This window comes from Manacus vitellinus, unplaced genomic scaffold, assembly GCF_001715985.3.
Source record: "Manacus vitellinus isolate BGI_N305 unplaced genomic scaffold, ASM171598v3 scaffold_12_pilon, whole genome shotgun sequence".
Lineage (NCBI taxonomy): Eukaryota > Metazoa > Chordata > Aves > Passeriformes > Pipridae > Manacus > Manacus vitellinus.
The window spans coordinates 16,751,439-16,776,777 of NW_021938949.1; the positions used below are offsets into that span (position 1 = coordinate 16,751,439).

General features: G+C 45.8%; 1 protein-coding gene across 4 annotated transcripts in view; it reads right to left on the bottom strand.

The window, feature by feature from the left end:
• Window positions 1-25,339, bottom strand: part of NPRL3 (NPR3 like, GATOR1 complex subunit) — a 42,478-nt gene that overhangs the window by 8,152 nt on the left and 8,987 nt on the right. For 3 of the 4 annotated variants that reach the window (XM_018067506.1, XM_008929841.2, XM_018067503.2), the window contains 8 exons: window positions 24,352-24,481; window positions 21,032-21,106; window positions 18,045-18,198; window positions 17,142-17,223; window positions 10,214-10,351; window positions 9,343-9,499; window positions 7,487-7,593; window positions 6,123-6,252 (listed from right to left, as the gene is read on the bottom strand). In XM_018067506.1, the coding sequence (XP_017922995.1) occupies window positions 6,123-6,252; window positions 7,487-7,593; window positions 9,343-9,499; window positions 10,214-10,351; window positions 17,142-17,223; window positions 18,045-18,198; window positions 21,032-21,106; window positions 24,352-24,435 (927 nt within the window). In that variant the 5' untranslated portion in view covers window positions 24,436-24,481. The other variant, XM_018067504.1, reaches the window with a different exon arrangement.

Below are 25,339 nucleotides of genomic sequence, written 5' to 3' on the forward strand. Positions count from 1 at the left end.
AGGTCTGCACATTTCACAGCACAAAACAACCCTGGAAAAATCCAAGGCAACTCAAGGAGACAGTAAGACAGGCTCTACCAAACCTGCAGAAGCCTGGCCCAGACCCACCTCCACTGGTCACTTTGGTGGTTTCATGAGTGACAGAAAGAGCCACTTGCTTTAGTTACAGCTCCAAGTGCATGGAAAGTCTTATCCAACACTCTCTAATCCTGCACCTTCACGTCTCTGCTCTTGTGGAAATATCTAGACAGCCACCTGGAAATGGGCTGTGACCAACTTCAGAACTAGAGGAAACTTCTTCCATACTGAAGTGAGCCTGAAAAATCCTCCCTAGACCAGGGAGACTGATGAGCCATGATGGTTATCTGCACTAAGCCAAACTTCAGCAGGCATTTGGTACCTCTTAAAATCCAGTCCTAGAAAAAGCCCCAGTGCTGCAGGGTCCTGCAGATGGGCCCTGCCCAAATGTTGTGCTCTGTGCCACCACTGCAGATGTGCCTCACACCACTCCCACTTCTTCTGGGTTTAAGCCCATTTCTCACCAGCAGGAGTGTTTTCACAGATAAGGTCCAGCAGAGGCTTTGCTAACACCTTCTGCTGCATGGCCTTCTGGACACCAACACTGAATTTCCATCCACTCTCCATCTGCTCCTCCTGGGCTCTGATGGAGTTTACAGACAGGTCTGCAGGAGCAGAGGCTTCCCCGAGCCATCTGTGCTGTGCTGGCTGTTGGAAATGCTCCTCCTCCCCCAGAAGTACAGGGTTATCTTCGTGCCTGGTCTCAGCCTACTTGATCAGAGCTGGGCTCCTTGCTGAAGCCAAAAGGGCTGGGAGTAGCTTCCCAGGCAGGGTATACTTCAATCCCAGGACTGCCTGTGCTCCCTCAGCTATCCTCTGGCACAGCAGGAATCCACAACCAGCCTTTTCTGGCTGAAACACCAGGACCGTGAGGGAAATACAAAGCAAAACATTCTCTGTTGCTTAATTTAACTACCAACCCACTCCAAATTTCATCCAAGTTCCCTTTTCATCCTTCCCATCTGCCCATGCTGCCTCTTCCCAGCTCTGAGGGGTCCTGTCTGCCACAGCATCTGGTCTGTTCCTGCTGGCACAGATCAGCCCAGCTGATCCCATCCCCTGCATCTCCCATCCCACGGCACAGCAGGGCCCAGGCACAGGGAGAGCCCGTGCAAGGCAGCAGGGAAGGCACTGGGACAATGCCCTGCTTTGTGCTGACTGACACAGGCAGAGATGCTGCACTGGCCCCCAAAAACATGGGCACTGCATGTCAGCCCAGCTGGGCAGGTTGGGATGGCCAGAGGAAAGCTCAGCCCCAACTGCTGGAGGGACAAGATCCAGCATTCCTTATTCTCTACTCTCTGGAACCAAGGGGAGCACTTGTGAAACTCTTGAGAAATGTGTTAAATAAAACACATTTCCTGCAAGGAGTCTTCAAGGCTGTTTTCTTTCCCGGGGCTAAAAAGCTAAGGAAACTGGGAGCAGCAACAGGTTCAGGAAAGAGAAATGAAAAAAGCAACCCAGGAGCATTCAATCCTAGCTTGTTTCTCACTACATGAGGAGACACTCTCAGTTAAAACACAGCTTGCTTTGCCTGCTGAAGCACACAAGCCCCTTTCTCCAGCCTGGACCATCCAGTTATTTGACACGTGCACTCTTCAAGGTCCAACTTGAGAACTAAGGGCTGCCTTGTAGGATGGCACCTTCCAAGTCAAGAGGGTGCAGGGATGTTTGCTGAAATATATTATGTTTCTTTAGCATTCAAACCACGCTGTTTTATGGAAAGCAGATCAGCTATTAGAGCTTCTCCCTGTTTTACTGAAAACAGACTCTGAAAACTCCTACTAATGTAATATGAAACATTTAGTGTCTAATCCTTAGGTAACAGTTCTAAATTCTCAGCTTAAACATTCCCTCCATTTAGGCCTAGCAAGAACATATTTTTTTAACTTACTGTGCTAACCCCCCCTGACTTTATACCCGGTCCAACTGAATATAAATGAATCTTAATACCACTTCTCTACCTCTCCCAGCAAAAGCTCCCGTGACTCCTAATGCCTTCCAGATGCCCAGCAGAGCAGTCCCACGTGCAGTGTGGCTCTCTGAAGACACAGCTGCCTATTCAGTGTGTGCAGGCAGCTCCCCTCCCACTCCATCCCCCCACACCCGGGCTCATTTTCCACTGAGCCCCACACAAAGCACGGCACGTTTTCCGGATGCAGAAGGCAGAGGCCTCATCCCCCAGTGCCTGACTCCCTGCAGGACAGCCAGACTTACTAAAACAACAGGGAAAAGTTAAACAGATTTAGTTCAGCAGCAGCTGTCATGCTTCCCCATCTGTTTTTTCCTGCAGTCAACCACGTCCCATCGAGGGAGAATTAGAGAACTACAACAATAACAACGTGCATTATGGATGCAGGGAGGAAATGGGATGTCTGGTTCCCCCAGGAACACTCCTTGGACCTTGTGGTGGAAGGATCCCTCCTGCTGGTCCACCTTTGTTGAAGGCAGGGTAGGGAGATGTCACAGCTTCTCCTGAAGCAGATACTGTAGCTGAGGTTACTGCACAGATGAGGGGAAGCCACGAGCACCATTCCCTGCTCTTGGTCTGCAAAGAAACTTAGTGCAGAGCAGCTGGGTGTAAAACTTCAACATTGTGCAAAGAATGCATTGCACTGCAAAGGAAGTTAAACAAAGCCTTCCCATGCACCAGTGGCAGTGCCTGGCACAGATCCTGTCCAGGCCACGGGTCACCAAGAGCTCCTGTGCTTTCCTAGGAGGTTTTGAAGGGATGTGCAGCCCTCTGAACCCCCCCAGAGCTCCACTCCAGTGTGCTCTGTGCTCACATCAAGGCTGTGCCACGGGGACAGGAACCAGCAGTCACAGGCAGCACAACAGGGACAGTTTCTTTGGGGTCGGGGTAGAGGAGATGCAAACTGCTTCTTTTCCAGTAAAAACACTGAAAGGGAACATGAGTTCTCCTTTGTATCAGCTCCCAGGATCCCCCCACCCAATGGCTGCACCCTGGTGAGATCCAGGACAGTCCCAGGCTGCACTGGATTGCTGAGTCCTGATGACACTACACAGCCTGGTGGAGCCAAGAGACAACTCCCTGTGAGAAGGGGAGAACAGCTTCTGCTCCCCTCACCCCCCCAGCTGCACAAGGTCTGCAGAAATCACCCCCTCGCTCTGTGCCAGCCCTGGAGCTCGATGGACCTCCCCTGAGCAAATTCCACCTGCTAACCTGGCAGAAAACTAGTGCAGCTGAAACAAGTGAAAGGAATGGAGTCAGGCTGGACAGGAGCCAGAGCTGTAGCAAAGGGAAGAGGGAAGGGAGGAAGGTGTGTGTGTGCACACACCTGGGAGTGGGAAGGGAAAACAAGGCCTGGGCTCAGCAGCACCCAGATACCATCAGATCAGCAGAGTTGTAGGTGTGGGCTCAAGCTCACACTGCTGCAGCACAGCCAGCCCAGCACGGCAGGGAACACAGAGAGAGGGCAGCAGGCAGAGAGCACTGCAGGAATACCAAAATCTTCTCAGCTGAGAGATACACAATGACCAGAGTTCAACTGCAATTCACTGCTCAGCATCACAGGCAAGAAAAGAGACCAAGATGGCATGATCAAGGATTCCTGTCCTTGGCACAGGGCACAGCTGAGAGCACTGGCAGGGCTGGCAGACACCACTCCCTGGAGATCTCCCACCTACTTGACTGGCAGACACCAAAGGCAGATTGTAGACATGCACTCCACCTTCCAAGGCAGTCCTGTCCTTGCAGGTTGTTCGTACCTCCAACCAGCCAAAAAATACCACAGCACCCAAGTATAAAAACGAGTGTCACGTTTTTTTCATCCACCCAAAGGAATGGAGACATTCTACCCATGTAACAGTAATCCAACAAAAATAACTTCGTCCCCTTTCAAATACTTTTGTGTAAAAAACAGGAGGAAGGGCTCTGAGAGCTCTCCTTTTTTAAGGAGGGCTCTATTAATGCCTTCTGTATTCTCTACCCACCCAGAAGCAGATGCCAAAAGGAGGGAGCAAATCCCAGGCTTAAGACAAGAATCAAATGGGATGGATGGCATGAAACCAATAACAGTGTCTGCAGAAGATACACCCCCTCCCACAGCACTGACCTTCCAGTACAAATGACCTTCAGAAGCACAGGCAGTGCCCTCAGCCTGATGGAAAGCACGAGATAACAGGCAACTGCTGAAAATCTTCAAAGTTAAAAAACCTCACATCCCCTCCTGTGCACACAAAGAACAAAACCACAGGCAAAGGTCCCAACTTCCTCGATTTTTTTTCAAAGGCAAAGCAAATTTGACAATATTTACAGTTCAGAGTGTAGCATTTTTTATCACTGCACAGTGGAACAAAAACCCATTCACATCTCATTAGATTAATTGTATTGACTGGATGTGTGTTAATTAGTTGGAGCCTGATCACTTCAGGACAGGGATTGGAGTCACCTCTCTTAAAAGGCTAGCACCTAACAAAAAATAATACAGAGTCCTGCATGGGTAAATCAAAGTAGAAGAAAATGTACTGATATGAATACCTCTAGAAACTCTCTCCAATCTAAGCTACCCCAAGAGATGCCACACTTTGCTTCACCAAAAAGCCACTTGCCATGGCTCTGAACAGCCCACTGGTGCATGGTGGGCTCCATCTCCAAACACACACCCCTTCCCAGTGTGGCCCCAAGTCTCCTGCAACCACGGTTTTCAAGTCTTCTTTTCAGCCTGTACCTTTTCACAGCATCCTCCTTCATCCTTCCACACAGGCTGAAAGGATGCTGAAAGCCAGCTGTGCTGCTGACCTGTAGGACCCCACCAGGGACAGGTGAGCAGCTAAAAAGCCACATTAGCACCCCATCAGCTCTGGCAAGCATTTATCACACTGTTGTTTCCAGGCAGAACTGCAGCAATAAGTGGCAGACCTTTATTTGTGTATTTTAAACAAAAGTAGGACGCCTGAAAACAGCCAGAAGTATCGAGGGAGAAGTATTAGGGCAAGCAATTAATTTTAAAAGGAGTACTGAGAATGTCTCCTGCAGCTAGAATAAAATTAATGCTATGATTTCAGCTTCAATTTTCAGGACACTGATTTGTCTGTACCTACTGTGAAGTCCTGCTCTTCCCCAGCCTCCCAAGGTGGCAGCTGACCAGCACATACTATTGGGATTAGACCTACATCATGACTTATCTTTATCTCTGATCATCATCTCTGCCAACCTGTAATTACAACAAATTCTTCCCTCCCAGTTGTGCCCGAGTGCACAAGTGATGTTGATCTTCCCTGTCTCTGAGCAGTGGCTGAATTCATGCAGCCAGCAGGTCATCCAAGCCTGAAGGCCAGAAACAACACCAAGAGACACCAGCCAAAGAACTCTGCCTGTGCTTCCTCTGCCACACTGAGCCGTGCTCAGAGGTCTGAGCCCCTTCATCTGGGAATAGAGCACTGTCAGCCAGGAGACTTCATATTATTGAGCTCTTTCTTGCACGTCACCAGTTCCCAGAAGTGCCACAAGCCATGACTGATGCGTGAGCAAAACAGCACACAAATCTCAAATCCACACAGTATTAACCCAAATCTGAACACTAAAAACCTAATGCTGTAACACATGGACTCCTGCTGACTCCACACTGAGTCTACTTCCTCCAATAGCCTTTCAGCAATCCCAGTTTCACAGCAAAACTAAGTGAACAGACAGTTTGCTTTCAAAACCAGATTGTGAACTTGGAGCAGATGGAATATAATAAAATTAAATGTGATTGTGAGGAACCCACAAACTTGCACTCAAGCCCACCTAATTTATGACAGTTTGCAACAAGACCAAATGGAGTTTCAGTTTTCCCTACTACATCACTCCAGGAAAACAAAGATTCCCTTTATTTTTTTAGGGCCGCACTTTGGTTTTGTTCACCTTGAACATCCCCACCGCTTTTTGGCACGGGGACGTGAAACAACAAACCATAAGCTGGAACTGGAAACTTCTAAACCTGCCACAGGAGGTTCCTGACCAAGCACTCCAGGAGCAGCACCATTCCTTGTTCTCAGGAGCAGGAGGACAAGGAGCTGTTGTGCCCTGCCCCGCTCACCTCCTGCACGGGCGGCGCCAGTGGGTTCTTGAACTCCGAGAGGGACACGGGGAGGGAGAACTTGGAGAGCATGGAGGGCAGGTTGTGGCCACGGAACTGGCAGGAAAACGCCTCTGCCAAGGGAGAGTAACTGCAGGAGAGAGGGAAAGGCAGAGATCAGTCCTGCAGTGCTGGTCAGGGTGACATTCATCCGTTTACGCGCTACAGAAGTGCCAACTGCCAAATGAAATATCCTCTGTGATCTGGGAAAACCCTAAGGATACTCATGGCATGTTGCATCCTGCAGAAGTAACTAGAAGCTTTTGCACTTACATTCAGCTCCAGGACATTATTCAAGGCGTGGAGGGAATCCAGAGGAGGCAAATATAAGTGATAAAAAGTCCAGACCTGCGCAGTGTCTGGTCAAAGGGACAGGGACTGGGCAGTCCAGAGGAGGCAGGGATTGGCAGGATATACACACAATCTCTGGATGTGCAGACTGCAGCTGCAGATGTGGCTGTTCCCCCTGCCTTTGCTGACAGGACAACCAATATGACTGATTAGAAGTGAGGGAGAGTCAAGTTAAATATTAGGAAAACTGTTTTAAGATTTCCATCTCCAAAGGTCTTCAAGAACAGCACTGCCATATATGACACAGGCACAGTTGTTCCTGAATGACCTCAAGGTCCCTTCCAGCCCTATTTTTATACTTTCATCAGAGAAGTTTTGATTTAAAACTATTTTCCTATAACCGAGTTCCAACACAGAGTCTAAAAACATCTCAAAATCCAGCACAGGAAGGGTTGCCAATCTTCAGCACAGCAAAAACACCCACCACTGCCTCCACATCTTCCTTGCAGTGCCTCTGCCTGCTCTCCAAATGGCCACGTTGCCTTTTGTCTGTGACAAGGCACACAGTGTAAAATGCCAACACATGACACAGTAAAACAGTGATGGCAACACTGACTTGATCCGATTCCATCCAGGTGATGCTGTGTGCCAGACACACAGACGGTCCTATAAAACACCCATTTAACTTCATCATGAAGCATTTTGTTTTGTAAATGCTTCCCTCTTGCTCCAGGTCCATACAGCCTTCCTGATATGGACATTCAGTGAGCAAGAGTACTAAAAATACCAACAGCAGCTTCACAGGGTAAATAATGCTCCCAGGGCCCACAGCACCACAGGAGCATATTGATCTGCTCTGCTGCTCCTGCCTGCCCACACTGGCTGTGCAAGTTCAGGCACAGGTAATGGTTTGTGTATTGTAGAGTCTCAGCAAATTCATACATGAAGAACAATCCCACTCTGTGTCCAGTCAGAGGAGGAAGGTGCCTCTGCACTCCTCCCCAGTGCACTGCTGCAGACACTCATCTACTTACAGACAGACACTGGCATTTGGAGAGAGCATGTAGACATTGTTTTCACAGAGAGGATAAATAATAATTGCTTTTCCCCAGTAAACGAGATGTGCAGCAAGCTGGAAAACCTGCATTGAGAAAACAGGGAAAAATTAGGGGAGCAAAAAGCACAATTCAAGCTCTCAGCAAACGTTCCACACAAGGACAGAAAAACCTTGTCTGAACTGAAATGAAAGAAAACTGTTCCATCCTTTCGCCCTGCCTTCAGAATAAACCCGTGGTTTAATATAACATGTGGCACATCAAAAAGCATTTGACAGGGTTATGAAGCTCCAGATATTCACTTCATATTTCTGAGCAACTTAGTATTTCCTGCCTCAAAGGAATTTCTTCAAACTGTATCAATAGAGATTTAGTCACTTTTCACGCCCCAAAAAACTATTTTTCTTTATGCACAAAATGCATTAAGTGTTATACATGAAAAATGAAACAAAAGAATCAGCCTCTACTATGACACAAACATAAAGGAAACCAACACTAACTTCTTACTGCACTGAGGTATTTCAATAATGAACTACACAAAGTATTTTAATGTGTTAAACAAGTCAGTGGTTGCTAATGGCTCTGGAAAAGCCACATAAATAGTGTCTATGAGACACAAAATCCAGCCTGTATCATTAGATGCATTTAACTGTGCTTTTTTGTGGAGAACAAAACTACAGAAACAGAAGGGAATTTCCAGAGTTCATTCACCCCACAGCTAAATAATGCCAAGTAACACCACAGACCACTGTAGGCAGAGCTGGAATATTATTACAAAGCACGACCTTTCCCTTGGTGCAGACCTATGATCAGGAGCACGTGTGATGATGAGCTGTGTTCTTCTCCCTGTCACACAGATTGTGTCCCTGGGTCTGAACTGACTCCTAGCATGGACTGGCTCTTCTCTTTTATGGAACATCTCATTCCCAGTGACCACAGTCATCCATAGGGGTCTCTCAGCAGCCTCATGTTTTGTGTGAGTGCCAGAGTCTCATTCCCTCCACTGGCACAAACTTTCCTTCCCAAGGGCTCATCACATCACCTCCAGCAATTCAGATCTGAGATCTGGTTGTCAGTACTGGAAAGGCATTTGGAAAGATGCTGGCTTGGAAAAACTGGCTCAAAATTTTTGGCCAAGCCTAATCTAGAGCTTCTTCCAGGGACTCCACAAAGTGCGTGCACCCATATGGACTAAGGGAAACTGATACGTAGGTTTGCACAGGCCTCCAGAAATCTTTGGTAGAAAAGATCTTGGCAGATCCTGGAGAAGCAACCTACTTGGCCATGGCAGCTGTAAATTTTCACTTGCAGTTTGGGTGCCTCCATTCGACATCAACGTGGCAAAACCCAGACAAGCCACTGTGCTGTAAGTCAAGAGTGTTATTTGTTCTGGTTTGGGGAACGTGGGAAGGCACAGAGAAGTCAGAGCAAGTCTCCTCAGAGGGGCACAGGGATGGGACTGGAGGCAACACACACAAGGTGGACAGTAGGAAATTCCCATTAGACAGGAGGAAAGTTGCTGGTCACACACTGGAGCAGAGGGGCTGTGGGAGGTAGCCCTGGACATACTCACAATTTGAACGGACAAGTTTCTGATCACCTGTTTTAAGGGAATTGCTCTGAGCAGTGGTGGGGACTGGAGACCCCCAGGCACTGCTGTCACCCCGATGTGGCTGCAGGGCTGTGCCCTTTGCTTTTCCAGCTTCTCCCCAGGCTCCAAGGCTGGTGCACTCTGCTCACAGCGAGGGAGCCGTGCCCCACACAGACCCACCAGCACACACAAGAGAACACCTCGTGAGCTGAAGGCATTTCACAGCTCTGACAGCTCCCCGTACCTGCAGCAATGCCAAGTCAGCATCTTGAGCCAGTTGCTGCAAATTCTTCACAGCAGAGGTAGTTTTAATTACTCTCACCAGGGCAGGAGAGCAGTCCAAAGGGAGCTCATTAAGCAACGACTTCTCATCATTTAAAAGTAATAAGGCATGGTAAGGCCTGCAGAAAAATAGAATACATTTGCACAGTAAACTGCAGCTTGTCCTGAAGGCTTAGTTATTCCCACACCATGATACCTGGGGTCAGTCTAATGGTAAAAAAAGAACTTCTAGTATCATCTTTTTGCTCTAACTGGGTTCAAAATGACCTTATTTTTATGTCACAGGGTAAGATGCTCCCTATAAAAAGGGGATAAAAGATTATATGGTAACTGGGTACCCCAGTGACAAGGAAAAAAAGACTGCACTGTGCTGGCAGGATATGAAGAACTAGTCTGAAAACCACTCATCTGCATTACTGAAATACAGAATGGAGTAGAAGAAAGGAAAAAAGCAAGATTTAGTTACTTTTGCAGGATAAAGAGCTGCAAACACAGAATGCAGGAAATAAGGTATGATGGGGTCTGGGCTCTCTTTCTTCTAAAAGCAGAGTTACTTCTGGGTCAAAGATTAAAATGAACACACAGATCCTCTGACTGCCAACAGTGCAGGCCTCTGTTGCAGCATCATCTCAGCCCAACCAGCTGATGTGAACACAGAGGCTGTGGCTTCACAGCACCACGGATCCAGCAGCTTCAGGGAGTCAGCCCAGGGCCCCCCACCAGTACAGCCCAGTCACAGCATCCCCCAGCTGTGCCAGCACAGATGTTTGCAGCACCACCCCCAGCACTGAGGGAGGACTGGCCACATCCTGAAGGGCAGAGCTTGCTCTCACCTGATGGATTTCAGACTCCTCTCGATTGCTTCTGGGGGTATGAAGTTGGTGGCAACATAGTGGATTTTGTGAGGGAGGCAGAAACTCACCTCCAGCCAGTTGTTGATGTGCAAACGAACCACCCCTGTCGTGCAGAGACTAAAACAGCAACGAAATAAATGCATTTACCATGTATCACAAATGAAAGCAGTGGTCCAGATTCACCCCTGCACAGGAATTGGATCAGGACAGGCAAAGACTCAGTGCTCTCTGTCTGTCCCCAGGCTGGCTGAGGACCAGCTGATTCCCAACTGCAAGGGCTTCCTTAACTTGTACTTTCAGAGCATCATCCCCTACAGTGTTTTTGGGGAGATCTGAAAGACTTCACCACTGAGCTTCTGCTCCCTCTGCTCTTAACACTGCAGCAGTACCTCAAGTTAAAAAAGTTTCTTGAAGATCTACTCCAAGGCAAAGGAAAACTCCCTAGGCCAGAGCTGCAAAGGGCAAAGATAAATTGGGCACATTGTTTTCACCTCCAATTTCCATCCTCCTCTCCAAGGGAAAAGAAAAGGAGATGTCTGTACTGGGCAAGGGCTGTTACAAGCAGCACATTTCCACAATAACAGCCTCCTTCAGTTCTGCTCAGGTTGTTTGTTTCCTACTAACCTGTTCCTGCTTGTCACACGGAATCACTAACGTGCTTGCTAAATGCTTTCTTCATTCTAGGAAACCACAGGGACTAAGCTAAGCCCTTAAGCTGAATTCAGACAACAGGATTGGAGTGGAAATGATGGACATCTCGGGAATGACAATAAAGTCTGACCCTCGTGTTCAGCCTGAAAGCAAAGATAAGCCTCTTTTACTGAAAAAAAACCCAGAAAGCTGGAGATTAGAGCCATGAACGTCATTCAGGTGGTTTTACAGGAGTCTGTAAATCTGGACAAGAGGTGGAATATACCTCTGCAGGGAACTATATTTACTGAAAATGGGCAGTGTACCACAAGGAGCTAAGCCAGTACCACCTTGCAAACCCTCACAACACTGCCCAGCCCACTGACAGGGAATGCTGGCCTGGGAACAGCTGTGCCAGAGGCAGTGGGAACGTGCAGGGAGGAAGCAGCAATCTTTTCATGTACACTGAGTTAGAAACACACACAAACAAATATAATACAAATAATACAAATCTATCTTAAGCAACAGCTAATCTTGCCTGCACCAGAGAGCTGAATCTCTGAGGATGTCGTTTGATTTTAAACCTTCTCCCAAAAGAACAGGGTTTTTTTTGGCCTAAAATGACATTTCAAAGCTTGCACTCTGAAAATTCCAGCCCGAATTTTAAATTCAAGTGTGTTGAGACTCGCAATATATGTCTTTCGTGTCAATAACTCCCATGAATTTCCCCTCTACACAAAACAGATTAAAAAACATGCCAGGAGCAAATACACGTCTCAGAAACTCTTCATGTGGTGATTTAGCCATTTATAACTAACATTCAGTTGCAGGCCACAAACTAACATGCTCTTTTTCAAGTTCATCTGGCTTTAGAGAGGGTTTAGAGAGACCTGAAAATTCAGCTTTAAACAAAAACACTGGGGAGCTCTGGCTGCTGCTGTAACTACTCACCAAACCACAACAGAGTGGTGAGGGAGCAAACACGATCCCCTCCTGCCTCGTGCATGATCAGACTCATTAGGGAAAAATCTCACTGCAGACACTGCTTTTGAAAAGCTGAGGCCATGGGTTTGTTCTCATATCTTCCACTGAACTCCAAAAAAACACTGATTTTTCCAGCTGCAAATGGAGCAGACAGTGTATGTGTTTTCCTTTTTTAAAAAGGAACTGAAAGGATGAACCCACTGTCCCTCTGAGCCTCTCATCTGCTCAGAGGCTCCCAGACCCTGCAGGAACATGCAAAGCACAAACACCTCCGTTTTTCTTCATTAAAAGCTGCAGCTCATCCCTCCAGACACACCCCACTGACAGATAAATCTGGATTCTCTCAAAATTCACCAAGGAAAAGGCACACTGAAGCTGTGGTTATCCACACCTTCTCCCAGGCCAAATCCTCACAGGAGAAAACATGACAGTAAATGACCAGGACAAGTGACTTAAAAGGCCACCTGAGAGCAACTGGGGTGTTCAACTGGGTTACCCAAAAGCAGCAGAAATACATGAGAACATGAGATGCTTGCAGGGATATTCTCCCTGCATAGTTTAATATTCATGAAACAGAAAAAAAAATCCAGTTGGTTCCTTTCATTCTTCAGTCCAAGTGCACCAAGGCAAAAGCTTTAATTATGTAATTACCCTCTCCACAGCATAATTTTGTCTACAGTGCACTATATAACAAGAGTCTAGAATTAAAGACAACAAGAAAACCAGATTTTCAGTTCTGATCTGGATCTTAATTTCATTCTTCTGCATTTGCATTCAACTGTACAATTTCCAGCCTTCATTATGGCTTTATGCACATGATTTCTCCTTCATCTGCCCCTCCTTGGATGGAAGATAATTTAAGTGTCTAATAATTTGACAAAGAATAAGTTACACCCTCCAGCAGCAACACATGTGACTGCCCTTGGCCAGACAGCAGTTAAATAATGTCACCAACGGAGACACAAAGATTTATGCAAAAGGATGGAAAGTGAAGTTCTCACCCACATTTGCCTTCACTTTTACACCTTATTTTAGGGGCAGAGGGAGAACAGCAAAAAGCAGCAACAGAATACCAATAAACAAGTATCCAGAGTCACAGTTCTCCAGTTCTCCTTTATTCTCCTTAACCAACTCAAACTGTGGAGCAAAGAGTGCAGGACTTTGGGAAGGTGAGAACACTGCACACCCTGAACCTCAGGGACACACTTCAAGTAGCCCCTGACAGGAAACCCAGAATCCCACCAAGGTTCCAAGGTGCAGTAGGAATCACACCAGGAATTTACAGACGCCTCTCCTTTGTTCCTTGGTTCTTTCCTACAGAGACTTCACATTGTGTGGGGATTTTCTGCAGTGTTACTGCACCCTGAGCTTTTCCACTGAGTTGACAGTTCACTGAATTATCAGCTGTTAATTCCCAAAGCTCTTTTCAGAGCATTATGTTTGGCCTGACAGGCAATATTTTACAGTCTATCTATACTGAGTTTTTCCTGCTGTTCTACCAGTTAACTGCTATCCAGAGACTCTGCTGCAACTTTTCCCCCACAGACTTTAAAAGTAACTGGGCAAAAATAGCTTAATTCCCCATACTCTAACTGGCTGTTAAACCCTCAAAGACATTCCATTTTATTCCATGAAAACTTAAGTTTCAACACTTTTTTTTTTAATATCTGGTTAGGTAATACCCAATGAGCAATACTGAGGGATACATGGATCAGGATACTGAGGGGGATATCAGAGCCTAAAACTGAGACAGGGAGAAGCAAATAGGAAAAGGCTGTTTAATGTCTCTCCATCATAAGACCCAGGAGACATCTCACAACACACACAAGGAGCAAAGTTCAGAAGAAACAGAAAGAAACACAGAAGCTAGTTAAGCCATGCACCTCCTTATCAGGGGATGCTGTGGTTGTTCAATATTTGCTCTGGCTCACAGGATTGTGGGCTGATTCCGGGAAGTGAGATCAGCTGAAAGCTGTTCAATACACAGAAATCCCCTCCAGAGCTGCAGGACCCTGGGGAATATTTTGGGGAAATATCACTGCCCTTTTGCTCTACTCTGCTGTGCCCTGAACAGCAACTGTGAGCCACTGCAACTGTGAGCCACTGCCCCAAAATGGGAACCCAAAAGCTGAGCATTATCTCAGAGAATTGCAGCTTTTTTCATAACTATTGGCAACACAAAGCAATCTCACTTTAAATTTATAGAGGAGTTATGAATTTTTGCATACACACCCCTCATTTTATGTCTGTTCTATTTACACCAGAAATTAAGAGTATGCTTTCTAGTTTGGTGGAGCTTGTAGCTTTGGAGTTTGGTTTTCCTAGAGGTTGTAACTACTTAGAGTTCTGAAATTATTTCACATTTCCTTATAAAGGACACGTGGACTGTGCTTTGATGAAATAACTGTAGTTGGATGCTATTTTACAGTACAGCTACATCTAATAATTCGTTAAATCTCATATAATTACTGCACTTCTCGCTGAGCTGCTGAGGTAGGCTAGATCTACCAGTCAGTTCATATCCCACCAGACTAAAAATGTATGAAGGCTCTTTGTGTATTAAAAAGAAGAAGCAAACAATTCAATCCTCCCCCAAAAAAGTCTCCAAACTTTTACTTTTATTCCCATCCAAAGCTAAGAGAAGTTTGCTAAAACCAGACAGGCAGGTAGCTATTATCAAGCTCACACATCACCTGCAGTTGCAGACAAAACTTAGTGAAAGCTGTCTTGATTCCCTGAATTGAACAGTGGTTTAAAAGAGACACACTGGTAAATCTGTCAGTGCTGGAAGTGTTGGCAACTGGAGTTTCTTGGGCCTAAAACAACGGTTTTTGTTTCTCCACACCAATGCTGGAGTTTGGGGACAAGATGAACGAAGACCTTCCATTTTCTGATCAAAAAGAAACATTCTGGTTCTCTCCATTAGAGTCCCAAAAAGGTCCCAGGAACTAGATTCTGATTTACCTCTAAGTTGTAAGTTTAATAACACTCCATTTCTAGAGCAGCAACAGCGTTACAGTCAAGATGTCCTGGGCACTGATCCTGCCCTCTAAAACACAGGCATTTCATTCAGAACACAGGGAGCATCCTGAAACATCACAAGATTCACACACTTGTGGTTTTGCACAAACCAAGTTGCTCAGGGACGTGTTGGGTCTTGCCTGAAATACCTCAGCACCATCTACAGGAAACCAAGGGCTCGGCAGCTCCTCTGGAGCAGCCCTGCAAACGGGGCTGGAACTGCAGAAAGCAGCAGGCACTAGGAAACGCTGGTCTGAGCAAATCTCCAATGGAGAGCTGGGCTCCATTTGCAATTCAAAGTGCTCTCTCCACCTCACTCCCTGCTCTCCTACAGCCAAAGGCTATGCCAGAAGTCTCTGTCAATTAAACCAGCACATTGTCACTGCATGCATTTGAAGGTTTACCCTTCCCAGCAGTCCTTCCTCCTCTAAAATCAACAGACCAAATCTTTCTATCTCTCCTCTGAGGTCATTCTCACTCCTCCACACTCTCTAGGTGGCCCAAATCCCTCTTGAAATGTGGTCTCCAAAACTGGATTCACTATTCATTAAGCAGGGGCTTTACAATCCCCAGTGGGGTTGGTTCCTATCTTACAGACAAGACTTTTATTTTGTGCATTCTTGTCTATCTGCCTTTTCTGTAACCCCATGTCACTCATGACTAACCCTCATTTCACAGAAGACCACACAGACTTCACTCCAAAGCTGCTGACACACAGGAATAATTAATTCAGCCTGGACTTGCAGAAAAAAATCCTGTTTCTAGACCACTTCTACCTTATAAAAAAATATTTAATTCTATGCCTGCCTGGCAAGGTGCTTCAGCTCCTCTCAACTCATCTGATACAGGTGTAATAACCACATTTCTAATTCTCTCATAGGAAATACTAATGGAAAAACACTGCAGAACACCACCTTATCACCCAGGCAGACAATCACACTGTTAGCTATTCAAGTACAGCATTACAATAAAGTACACAGGCACTTTATATTTTTACCAACACAGAAGTGTCAAAATCTGACTTGCAGCACTTCTCCCCCACTCACAATGCCTAAATGAGGGAGAAACTGCCTTATTTTACACCTGGGGGACAGTACCAAAGTGTGCTTCTCCGTGGTCAGTCTGTTCCTCCTTATCTCATAGGTCATATCAGCACAGTCCATGAGTTTGGGCTCTGTGTTGCTCCAGTCACAGCTAAATGCCACAAGATGTCACTGTGTCCCTAAAATTTGTCCCTACAATTTGCCCTGTCACAAATACACAGCCCTAGAGGAACAGAAAAATGTAAGTTTAATATTAGAATCACAGGCTACACAAAAAGTTTTGTCTGAGTTGTGTGGAACAATATACCACATTCCTTCAAACAAGCTGAAATTCATAGCTCTTAAACATAACAAACAGCAGCTTATTTATTAGTTTTCTAATGTGCTTTGCAACCATTAAATTCTTTAGGCTCCCAGTGCCTTTGCAGTGATCCCCTCTGTACAAGGGGAGCCACAAGCCAGGGAGGATAAAGGGGTTGTCTGATATTATTCCATGTGCCCTAAGGAGCTCCAGCCTAATTCTCTGAATCCCTGACAAACACCCCAACCAAGGGGCACAGCATCTTCCTGCCCACCCAAGCCTTCTGTGCCCCTTTGTCAAGGCCCTTGCCCAAGCACATATCCTGGATGGAGGTGCCTCTCTTCCCAAGGAGCCACTCGGCTCCTGCTCAAGTTCAACACCAACTCCTTTGAAATCTTTGCCAGAACTTCTGATCCTATCAAGAAACAGCACGTTACACTTTCCATTCTGCTGAAAGTCTCAGCATCTGATCCAAATTCGCTGTCCAGACATGTACAGTGTAACCAAATGAAGCCAGGGCAGTACCTGACTTGCCATCAGTGCTCATGCAGCACTTTCCTCTCAGCTGCAGCTTTGGAGCACTTCTCCAGTGATATAATATCCACATTATGACACTTTTCAGTTCTACAGTTCACTTGTCATTATGTGCCTCCATGCTAAGGAAGAAAATAATAATTCTTAAAGCTGTGACAGACATCATCAACTTTGAGGAACCACAAGATATCACAGACAGACCAAGGTGATGATTAGGGCAGCAGTTCTGCAAACATTTCACCTGACTGCTAGGCTTCACATTGCTCTGCCTGGTACAAAACCCAAATCCCAATGAGTCAACAGCAGGAGGAGGTGGATAATATCCTAAGGAACAAGGCCAGAAGGTTTCAGTGAGGAACAGCATACTGTGAGCTAGGAATAAAATCCCATTTACCTGTCATATGTCTCTTTGAGATCTCTGGCCAGTTTGCACTTGGGTAGGATGTGATGAAAAGGTGACTGTGGCCCTTCTGTGGCTATAGAAAATTTCAAAACAAGAAAGGAAACAACTAATTTCAAAGCATTTCAACTGATTTCCTCTTCCCCCACCAGATATCAACCAGTATCTAAGGGACAGAAATCGTCTCTTTTTAATCTACAGTTACCTTTCAAAGCTTTTAGAATAATTCAAGTTACATGTTAAAATAATAACAGTGAATTATTGCCAACTTCTCCTAAACCTCAACTCAGTTAAGCACATGTAACTGTGAATTTGACAAATGATGATTTTAAATGCTTTGTTTTTATAGATGTTGTTTTAATTTTTAATGCTTGCAGCAAGATGATGCATCACTGTCAGAGAGACATCACCTTAAACAGTGCACGTTATTATAGTGCATTTTCCTGAAGTACAGTCTATAAAGAGTCTGTAACTATTTGCTAGCCATGGTAACAACATATAAGAGTGAAGCTTCCACACAAGAAGTCTGGTGACTCAGCACACAGCATGAAAGCATGGAAAACCTGCTCTAGGGTGGGAGAAGCAGGTTCCATGTGAGCTCATCCATCTCAGCCTGACAGGCAGATCCAAAGGGAATGGCTCAGTGCACAGTCTCCAGGGATTGTGCTGAACTGAGCTATAAGGAAAGCAAAGAAGACACTTCACTTCTAAACTCACATCTCTGCATAAGGATAGTGATCCTGGATGAGGTAAAATGCAGCCAAAAGCTGTCAATGCTGAAGAGCACCACAACTTGTCCGTGCTGATCCCGGCCACAGAAGTAAGGTGGCACAATCAACACTTCTCTGAAGAAGCGCTCCTGGGCAAACACATTCCCGCCCAAAGCTCAGCACTCACTTTCTGACATGGCAGACACCTCATCCTGGATGGCCAGGATGAGCTTGGCCTCCCTGGTGAGGTACTGGCAGCGGCGCTCCTCGTGCTGCAGGACGATGGCGATCCTGCGGGACAGGTTGTGCAGGCAGTTTATCACCGACGGATCCGCGTTGGCCTGGGGGAACACGGGACAAACACTGAGCCACAGCCACAGCCACGGCACTGCAGGGAGGGAGAAGTACTTAAATAACGAGTTTCCACTGAGATCAAGAGTCAGCCTCTTTGGCTGCTGGCAAAAAAATAAATTTTCTCCAGCAGCAACCAAGCTGAAGCTCAGAGATGTGCGAATGTAACGGGAAGGGTCATGGATTTCTAGGCTTGTCTGTGTGCATCAAAGGAACACCACACCTGGAGCATGATACTCCTGTCTGGTTTATTTTTCCAGTTGTTAATGGGCCTTCTACTAGCAGAGAGCAAAGGACTCAATGTCACACAGTGAGAAAAGGAAGTGTGTGCCATTTGAAAAGGCAGAACCTCCCAATACCCAGGTTAAACTCACTGGGAGCACGAGGGCTGCAGTGCCATAACACAGCCCACATGTTGCTACACTGATGTTTATCCTATCCTACTGACTGACAAGGCAGTAACTAAGTTAGAATTGCCAGCACATGACCAACAATTTCATCCCAAATCCAAATGGAGTTGGATTTACACTCCCAAACACTTCACAAATATGGCTTGTTACTCCCACTGCATTCATGCAAGTCCCTGGAAAAATCTATCATGTAAGTACAGCTGCCAAGGGGGACGAGGGGGGGTGAATGGTGGCTCCAGCATGAGTCAGCAGCTGCTTCATGTTTGTTAAGACATTTAAAGGAATTTAAACTTCTGGCAAATGATCTCCTGGCATGTAAACTAGCAAACCATGACTCATCACTTTTTTGATTCCACTGTTCTTGCTGAGTCACGACACGTTGGTAACCCTGAAGCTCAAACACAGCAGGGTCAGTGCTGATTATAGCACTTGGGTCTTTGCCTACTCTGTCTGCCCACTGCAGATGGACACTCATCTTTATCTCAGAGGGCCCCCACCCACCCTCTGGGCTGCACTACTCCATCCTAGCCAAAAATTTCCCCTTGCTTCTTGCACAGCACTTTCCAGAAACTTGACTGCTCTCTGTGGACTAAGAGTGTCTCCTCTGGCAAATGGATTTAGTGCTGCATCACACACACAATGACATCAGTGTCATCACACACACAATGACATCAGTGTCATCACACACACAATGACATCAGTGTCATCACACACACAATGACATCAGTGTCATCACACGGCTGAAGTGCAAAAAAAAAAAAGGCAAGTTTTCCTAGAACCACTAGTAATTAGATGCTGGAAAAATGTGAGCTAGATAAAGTCTTCACTGCACTTCACCCAGTTCTTGGGAATGAAAGAGCATTGGTTTCACCCTTTCTGCTGCCACATGACTCAGTGTGCACGAGTGTTTGTGTCTGCACGTGCATCTAAACACACTTCCCTACAGCCAAAGCAAGGGGCTCCATCCATACACCAAAACAACATCTCCTGGTGTGTGAAATGTAAAATCAACTCCTGAACTGCAAATGCAGCATTTCCTGACCTAACAGTGTCCCAAAGCACAAAACCACTGGATCCCCTGCAAAGCTCAGTGAATGATTTCTGGCTTGATTTAGACTGATTGCTGGGATAATTGCCTTGTGTGAAACCTGCTCCTCAGCTGAGGACAAGACGTTGGATCGGGGCCACGTCCATGTTATTCACCCCTGGAAAGCCAGTGGTAAAAAAGGTACTAGTGCTAAGAGGAGGAAAAAAAAAAAGGTCCTTTCACAAGAAAAGAGCTGGAGGCTTTTAAATCATGACATTATATCCAGCTGAGCAAAAATCAACCATTTCCATAAAGACACCTATTCCAGCTTCCTCTTTTATTTTTAAACAACCAGTGGGCTGGAAAGAGAAAGCCAGAGCTCAGAAATCAAATAACACTCGAACATAATGAAATTTCTAGGGCTTTATATCACCTAATAGCCGTGCCAGGATCCCTTAACACCAACATTTAGTCAAGAGAAAAGGCCTGAAAAAAATTCCAAGCAGAAACTACATATTTGTTCCAGGTTTCTGCAGAGCATCAAAACCTCTTTATTCCTCATTTGTACCTTCTTCTCATTTAGCTGCTCAGCTGCTGCTCCCTGGCACTCTCCCTCTTAGCAGTGAGATCACTGTAAAGGAGGCAGCTTTCAAACACTGTCCATTAATTATAAAACAAGCCTGGAGGCACTGAGCAAAGGCACGTGTCTCTGTATCATACAGCATGAGTAAGGGCTCCAAACAGTGCTGCTGGGAGCCAGAGCAGGCTCCTGACTCTGCATGGAGCAAGTTGGGGTTGGCCAAGGCCATGGTGGGGGGCTGACTGTGGCCAGGCACGAGCCACTGCCCCGGGGGCAGAACCAACCCCCAGGTCTGAGCTGCACAGAGTCACAGGGCTCAGCATCCTGTTACTGCAGCTCTGGGGATGTGGTGCTGCCCTGGGCAGGAGCAGAGTCCTCAGAGAGCAGCCCCTGACACCCAGATCAGGCCCAGGCTGTCCTCTTTTACAGCTTAGTGGGACAGGGCTCACCTGCAGGGTCTACCAAAATCATAGCAGACTTCAGCTCACTCAGGACTGGCAGCTGGGTTCATATCTGCTTTGCAAACTGCTTTCCTGCCTTTACACTCTGGGTATTTGAAACCAAAATCTCTGGAAAATGTCCTGAAGCAAACAACCAAAATTGTTTTCCACTGGGCTGGAAAATGTCACAGTTCTTGGTGTCATATTCTACGTGTTTAGATTTTGTTGTTTCAAATTAAAATATTCCAATAAAATCAGGAACTGAATGTTTTGCAAGAGATTACTGGAATGTGAGCCTACTGCATTCTCTCATACATCTGAAGCACATCACACACATCCATCAGATGGAATGAAAACAGTCCTTACCCTTAGTGCAAACACCACGTTGAACAGAATCATAGTGGGCATCTCTCTCTTTGGTGAGGGATCAGTTTTGGATACCTGAAAAACATTTTTTAAAAAATCCCACAGGCTAGTGTCAGCTGGAGCCAGTAACAAAGGGAAAGAAATTAAAAAAGAAAGAAAAGCCTTAGTTATATAATAAGTTTGCTAAGAGAGCAGGCAAATCAAATTATATCATTAAATTTGACTTGTAAAAAATAAAACTATGGGGTTTTTTTTTATTATTGTTTAAATGTCACAGTTACTCTACAACACTGCCTTTTGCTGAGCAGTTGTGAAGACTTAAACCAAAGCATTTTGGTCATGACAATGGAGATTAGTAAGACAGCAGTCTTACTTGGTGTCTTTGCTATTGCATTTTAGCATCATAAGGGTCTTCTTTAGCACAATTGTCATATATGTATTTTTAACTAAAGAGAAGTCCACAGGATTTATCATCCCAGGCCACACCTATTCTTTCCTTTCCTAAAATCCCCATTCAAATTGCATCCTGTAACAAGCTGTTGCTTTTATCAGAAAAAACATGCTCTAGAACACCGGTGCTAAAACATAAGGTTTGATTTTCCTTTCCTGCAGGATTTCAAACACGTTCTCCAGCCACTCCCTTCTCTCTGCAGCAGAGAGCTCCATCCCTAAGGCAGGCTCAGACTTTCTGGTGGGGAGGAAGGGTGGGAGCCAAGACAAGCAAGTGGAATTTGCACATCCAGAACCGAGGACTGCGAATCGAGCAAGTGTCGCCACAAGATGGAGCACAAAATGCAGAGGACATTCCTGCCTCCCCTGCAGCTCCCTGCTGAACCCAATCCCGAGTGCAAACAGCTGGAACCTGCCAGGGCAAACACCCAACTAACCTAATGGTCAGTCCCAACCTATGTGTAGCACCTGAGATGGGGCAAAAGCAGAGCAGCTGGTGAAGGCACAGCTGCACCCCCACCCTTCCCAACAGGTCCCAAGCACTGGCAATGAACTGCTCAGCTCATCTCACAAATAAGAAAATAAGCCTCAAAAATAAGAAAAATTGAAAGAGGTGATAGACATTTTGGTGGGTTTTTTTTTCCTAAAGTGAAAATGTCATTCTATCAAAGAGGCAGGGGATGGGTGGTAAAGTCACTTTACTGTGTTTTATTTGTTCTGGAGTTACAGGTTCCAGGATTTCTTGGGAGTTTCAGGAAAGACACAAAAGCATTTCCAAGTGTAAGGACTGATCCTGTTCCTTCCTTAAAAATCAAAGAAACTATCAACACTAACATCAACTGGGATGCAGGCTGGATTTCACATCACCTCCTGTCCAGGAAAAAACAAACAAACAAACAAAAAAACACAACAGAAGAAAAGACTAAGCTGGAAAAGAAAATGCTGAAGGAATTTGAAGAATTCAAAACATTGCTACATAAAAGGCAGTCTGGCTCACAGGAGGAGGTATTTGTGCTCTTGTAACTCCTGAATCTCATCTGAGTAAGAATTTGCTGAGCTGTCCCATGGATTAATTTACTGCAGAATGAACTCTGAGGAAACCCAAAGCAGAGGCTGCCAAGTTCCACTGGTTGCTGCCTGTGTTCCATGGGAAAGGACCTCCATCCAGCCTCCTCCTGAGTGCAGGAGGGTCTCAGATTTAGACTGAGATGAACTAGCAGAGATGGCTGCCAGGTCTAGAGGATTCTGGACTCCAGAAAGTTCTGGGGTGCTCCAGGCCTGATAAGACACACCCAAAAAGAAGATCCTACAAGAAGTAACAAAAAAGTGTTTACAGCACTTTATAACTTTGTTTATTTACCCTAATTTAATTTACTTAGATAAACTGAAGTGACATTTCATGCAACAAGGATTAAACTGACTGGACGGTGGAGAGAATGTATAATATGTGGTGAAAAAATGCAAATATGAATTTTCAACCTCATTTACACCACATTTAGGAAGTTGGGCCTTTCAGATGAGATTAGTAAAATAAAGGAAACTCATCTGAGGGAGAACAGGCCACTGCTGTCAGGGCCTTGAGGGCACCAAAAGGTCTTCATGGCCTTGACCAGTCCCAGCTGGGTCCCCCCAACACACACCCTAGGCCATGAACTGGGGGCCCCATTTAAGCTCAGCCCAGGGCCTAGAGGTGTGCCTGTCTCCAGGATGGAGCTTGGATCTGTTGGATGTGCCTGTGTCCTGGATGGAGCTTGGATCTGTTGTATGTGCCTGTCTCCTGGAGGGTTCAGCACTGCAGCCCTGTCCTCCAGCCCTGTCCCTGCTCCTGTCTCCTCCTGCCCCTGTCTGGGGTCCCTGCACAGACCCTGGGCCTGGTTCATCACTTGCTTGTCTGATGGACTTGCACACCTTGAGCACACTTCAGTTCTCTCTTCCAAGACAGTTTAAACTTTTCAGGACTCAGTCTTGGTGATCTTCCATCACATTTCCTGTAGATTCACAACTGAGTTTCAAAGTGGAACACTTGCATCTTCTGAGGCTTGAGGCCAGCTCCTTGCTGGGATTAAAGCAGTCTGGTCCTCTAAATATCAAGAAGCAGTTGCTAACAATCTGTTTCTACCTCTAATTATAGCTAGAATGCATAACAGAATTGGCAAGCAGATTTTTTTTTTCCCTGAAAAAAAGAGTGACACAGCAAATTTGATGGAAAATGAGACCAAAGCAGCTCAGTGACAGAGATCAGTGTTGAATTCAGAAATTACTAAAGCCTAAATCATTCTTACAGTTCATCAGGCAAAAGGAACAGGACAGGGGATATCTGGCACACAGAATCACATCAATTCTTTCCTGCATCTATGCAGGACCTTTTTAATAGCCTAGGTGGCCAACTGCTTCCATTCCAAACAGCTAAAACACAGGCCATGGAGCAAAGCCTCAATGCAAACAACAGCCTGACCTGGTCCACAAGAAAATTTTAGACCTCTTTCAACATCCTACATGTTCTGCCTGAGTCCTGTGGATCATCTTCAGGAAGAGTTAAAAGCCAAACAAGGCTGATGCAGCTTTTAGCATTTGTAAAGGTTCTGGGTGGCGGTTTTTTTTAACTGCCATATTAATTAGAGGTGCTAAAAAGCTAACTTGCAGTAACTAAAATGGTTAGAAAGAGCTTTTTGAGCTGGACTTTTTTTTGAGCTCCCTCAGTTTGCCACTCACCATATTTATCTGGGAGTAAGCAAAAGGCAGCTTGGAGCATCAGGAAGTAAAAAACAGGATGAAAAGCGAAACAGGCACGTTCTGAGTTCCAAGTTTCCTCCCTAAAACCAGGCAGTCTGTGAGGAAGGAGGGTCCCCAGAGGGGAGCTGGGACTGTACCTGCCCGAGGGCGTGTTGGAGCAGCGTGGGATGGCCAACGAAGCGAACGTTGTCGATCTTCAGCTCGAACTTTTTGCCACACATATCTGACTTGGTAGCCAAAATCGTTGCCAGGATGACATCTGAAAACCTTGAGGAGCAGAAACAGAAGTTATTTTCAAAAAGCACACCCCCAGAACACTCCTCCAAACACCGATATATTTAACTCGGAAGTTTATAAGGTTGTTGTAAATTGTAAGTAAATTGCTGTACCTGGAGTACCACCAATTAATTAAAATTAAGGACCCCTAAATTACATCTCTCAGATCATCACAATTATAAAACAGGAAGCATTCACGACAAAGACTGCAGGGTCATGCTTATTTAATTACATGCTTGGCAAAATACATTGGAAAGATTAGAGGCAGTTTGCTTAAATATAAAAACAGCTGGAGTTAGCCATTGCCTGGATTTAGCTGCAGGTTAATGAACTTACTAAGCAACTACATATTGACACAGCCTGTCACTCAAGCACAACAGAGATCTTAAAAGCCACCCAGTATGGCAGAGGGGAAGGCAAGAAAGAGCTGATTCAATTAGAGGAAACATACAGCCAACACTTGTCCTTCCTTTCCCAAAGTTCACCAGTGAGATTCCAAGTTTCTCACTTAACAGGTGACCTGTGGTAAGCAGACCTGGCCTGGCCTCACCTGGGCTTTCTCATCTGATAAATCAAATTCATGGCAGGGCAGGTCCTTCCCAACACCAACCATGGTGTTACTGGATCAGTGGTGGCAAGAAGGCAAGTACCTACAAGGAGTCTGCCCTGGAAAATACAGCTCCTGCTGCAAAAATGGGTAAGAACCCAGTGTGACAAGGGAAGAACTCTGCAACTGCTCTTCCTGATGGCATCACAACACTGGTCTGGTCTCTACACACACTTGTTTTCCTCAGGGTGTCCCTAGACAGTGAAGCTCAAAACCACAGGGAAGAGAACGTCAGCTGGTGG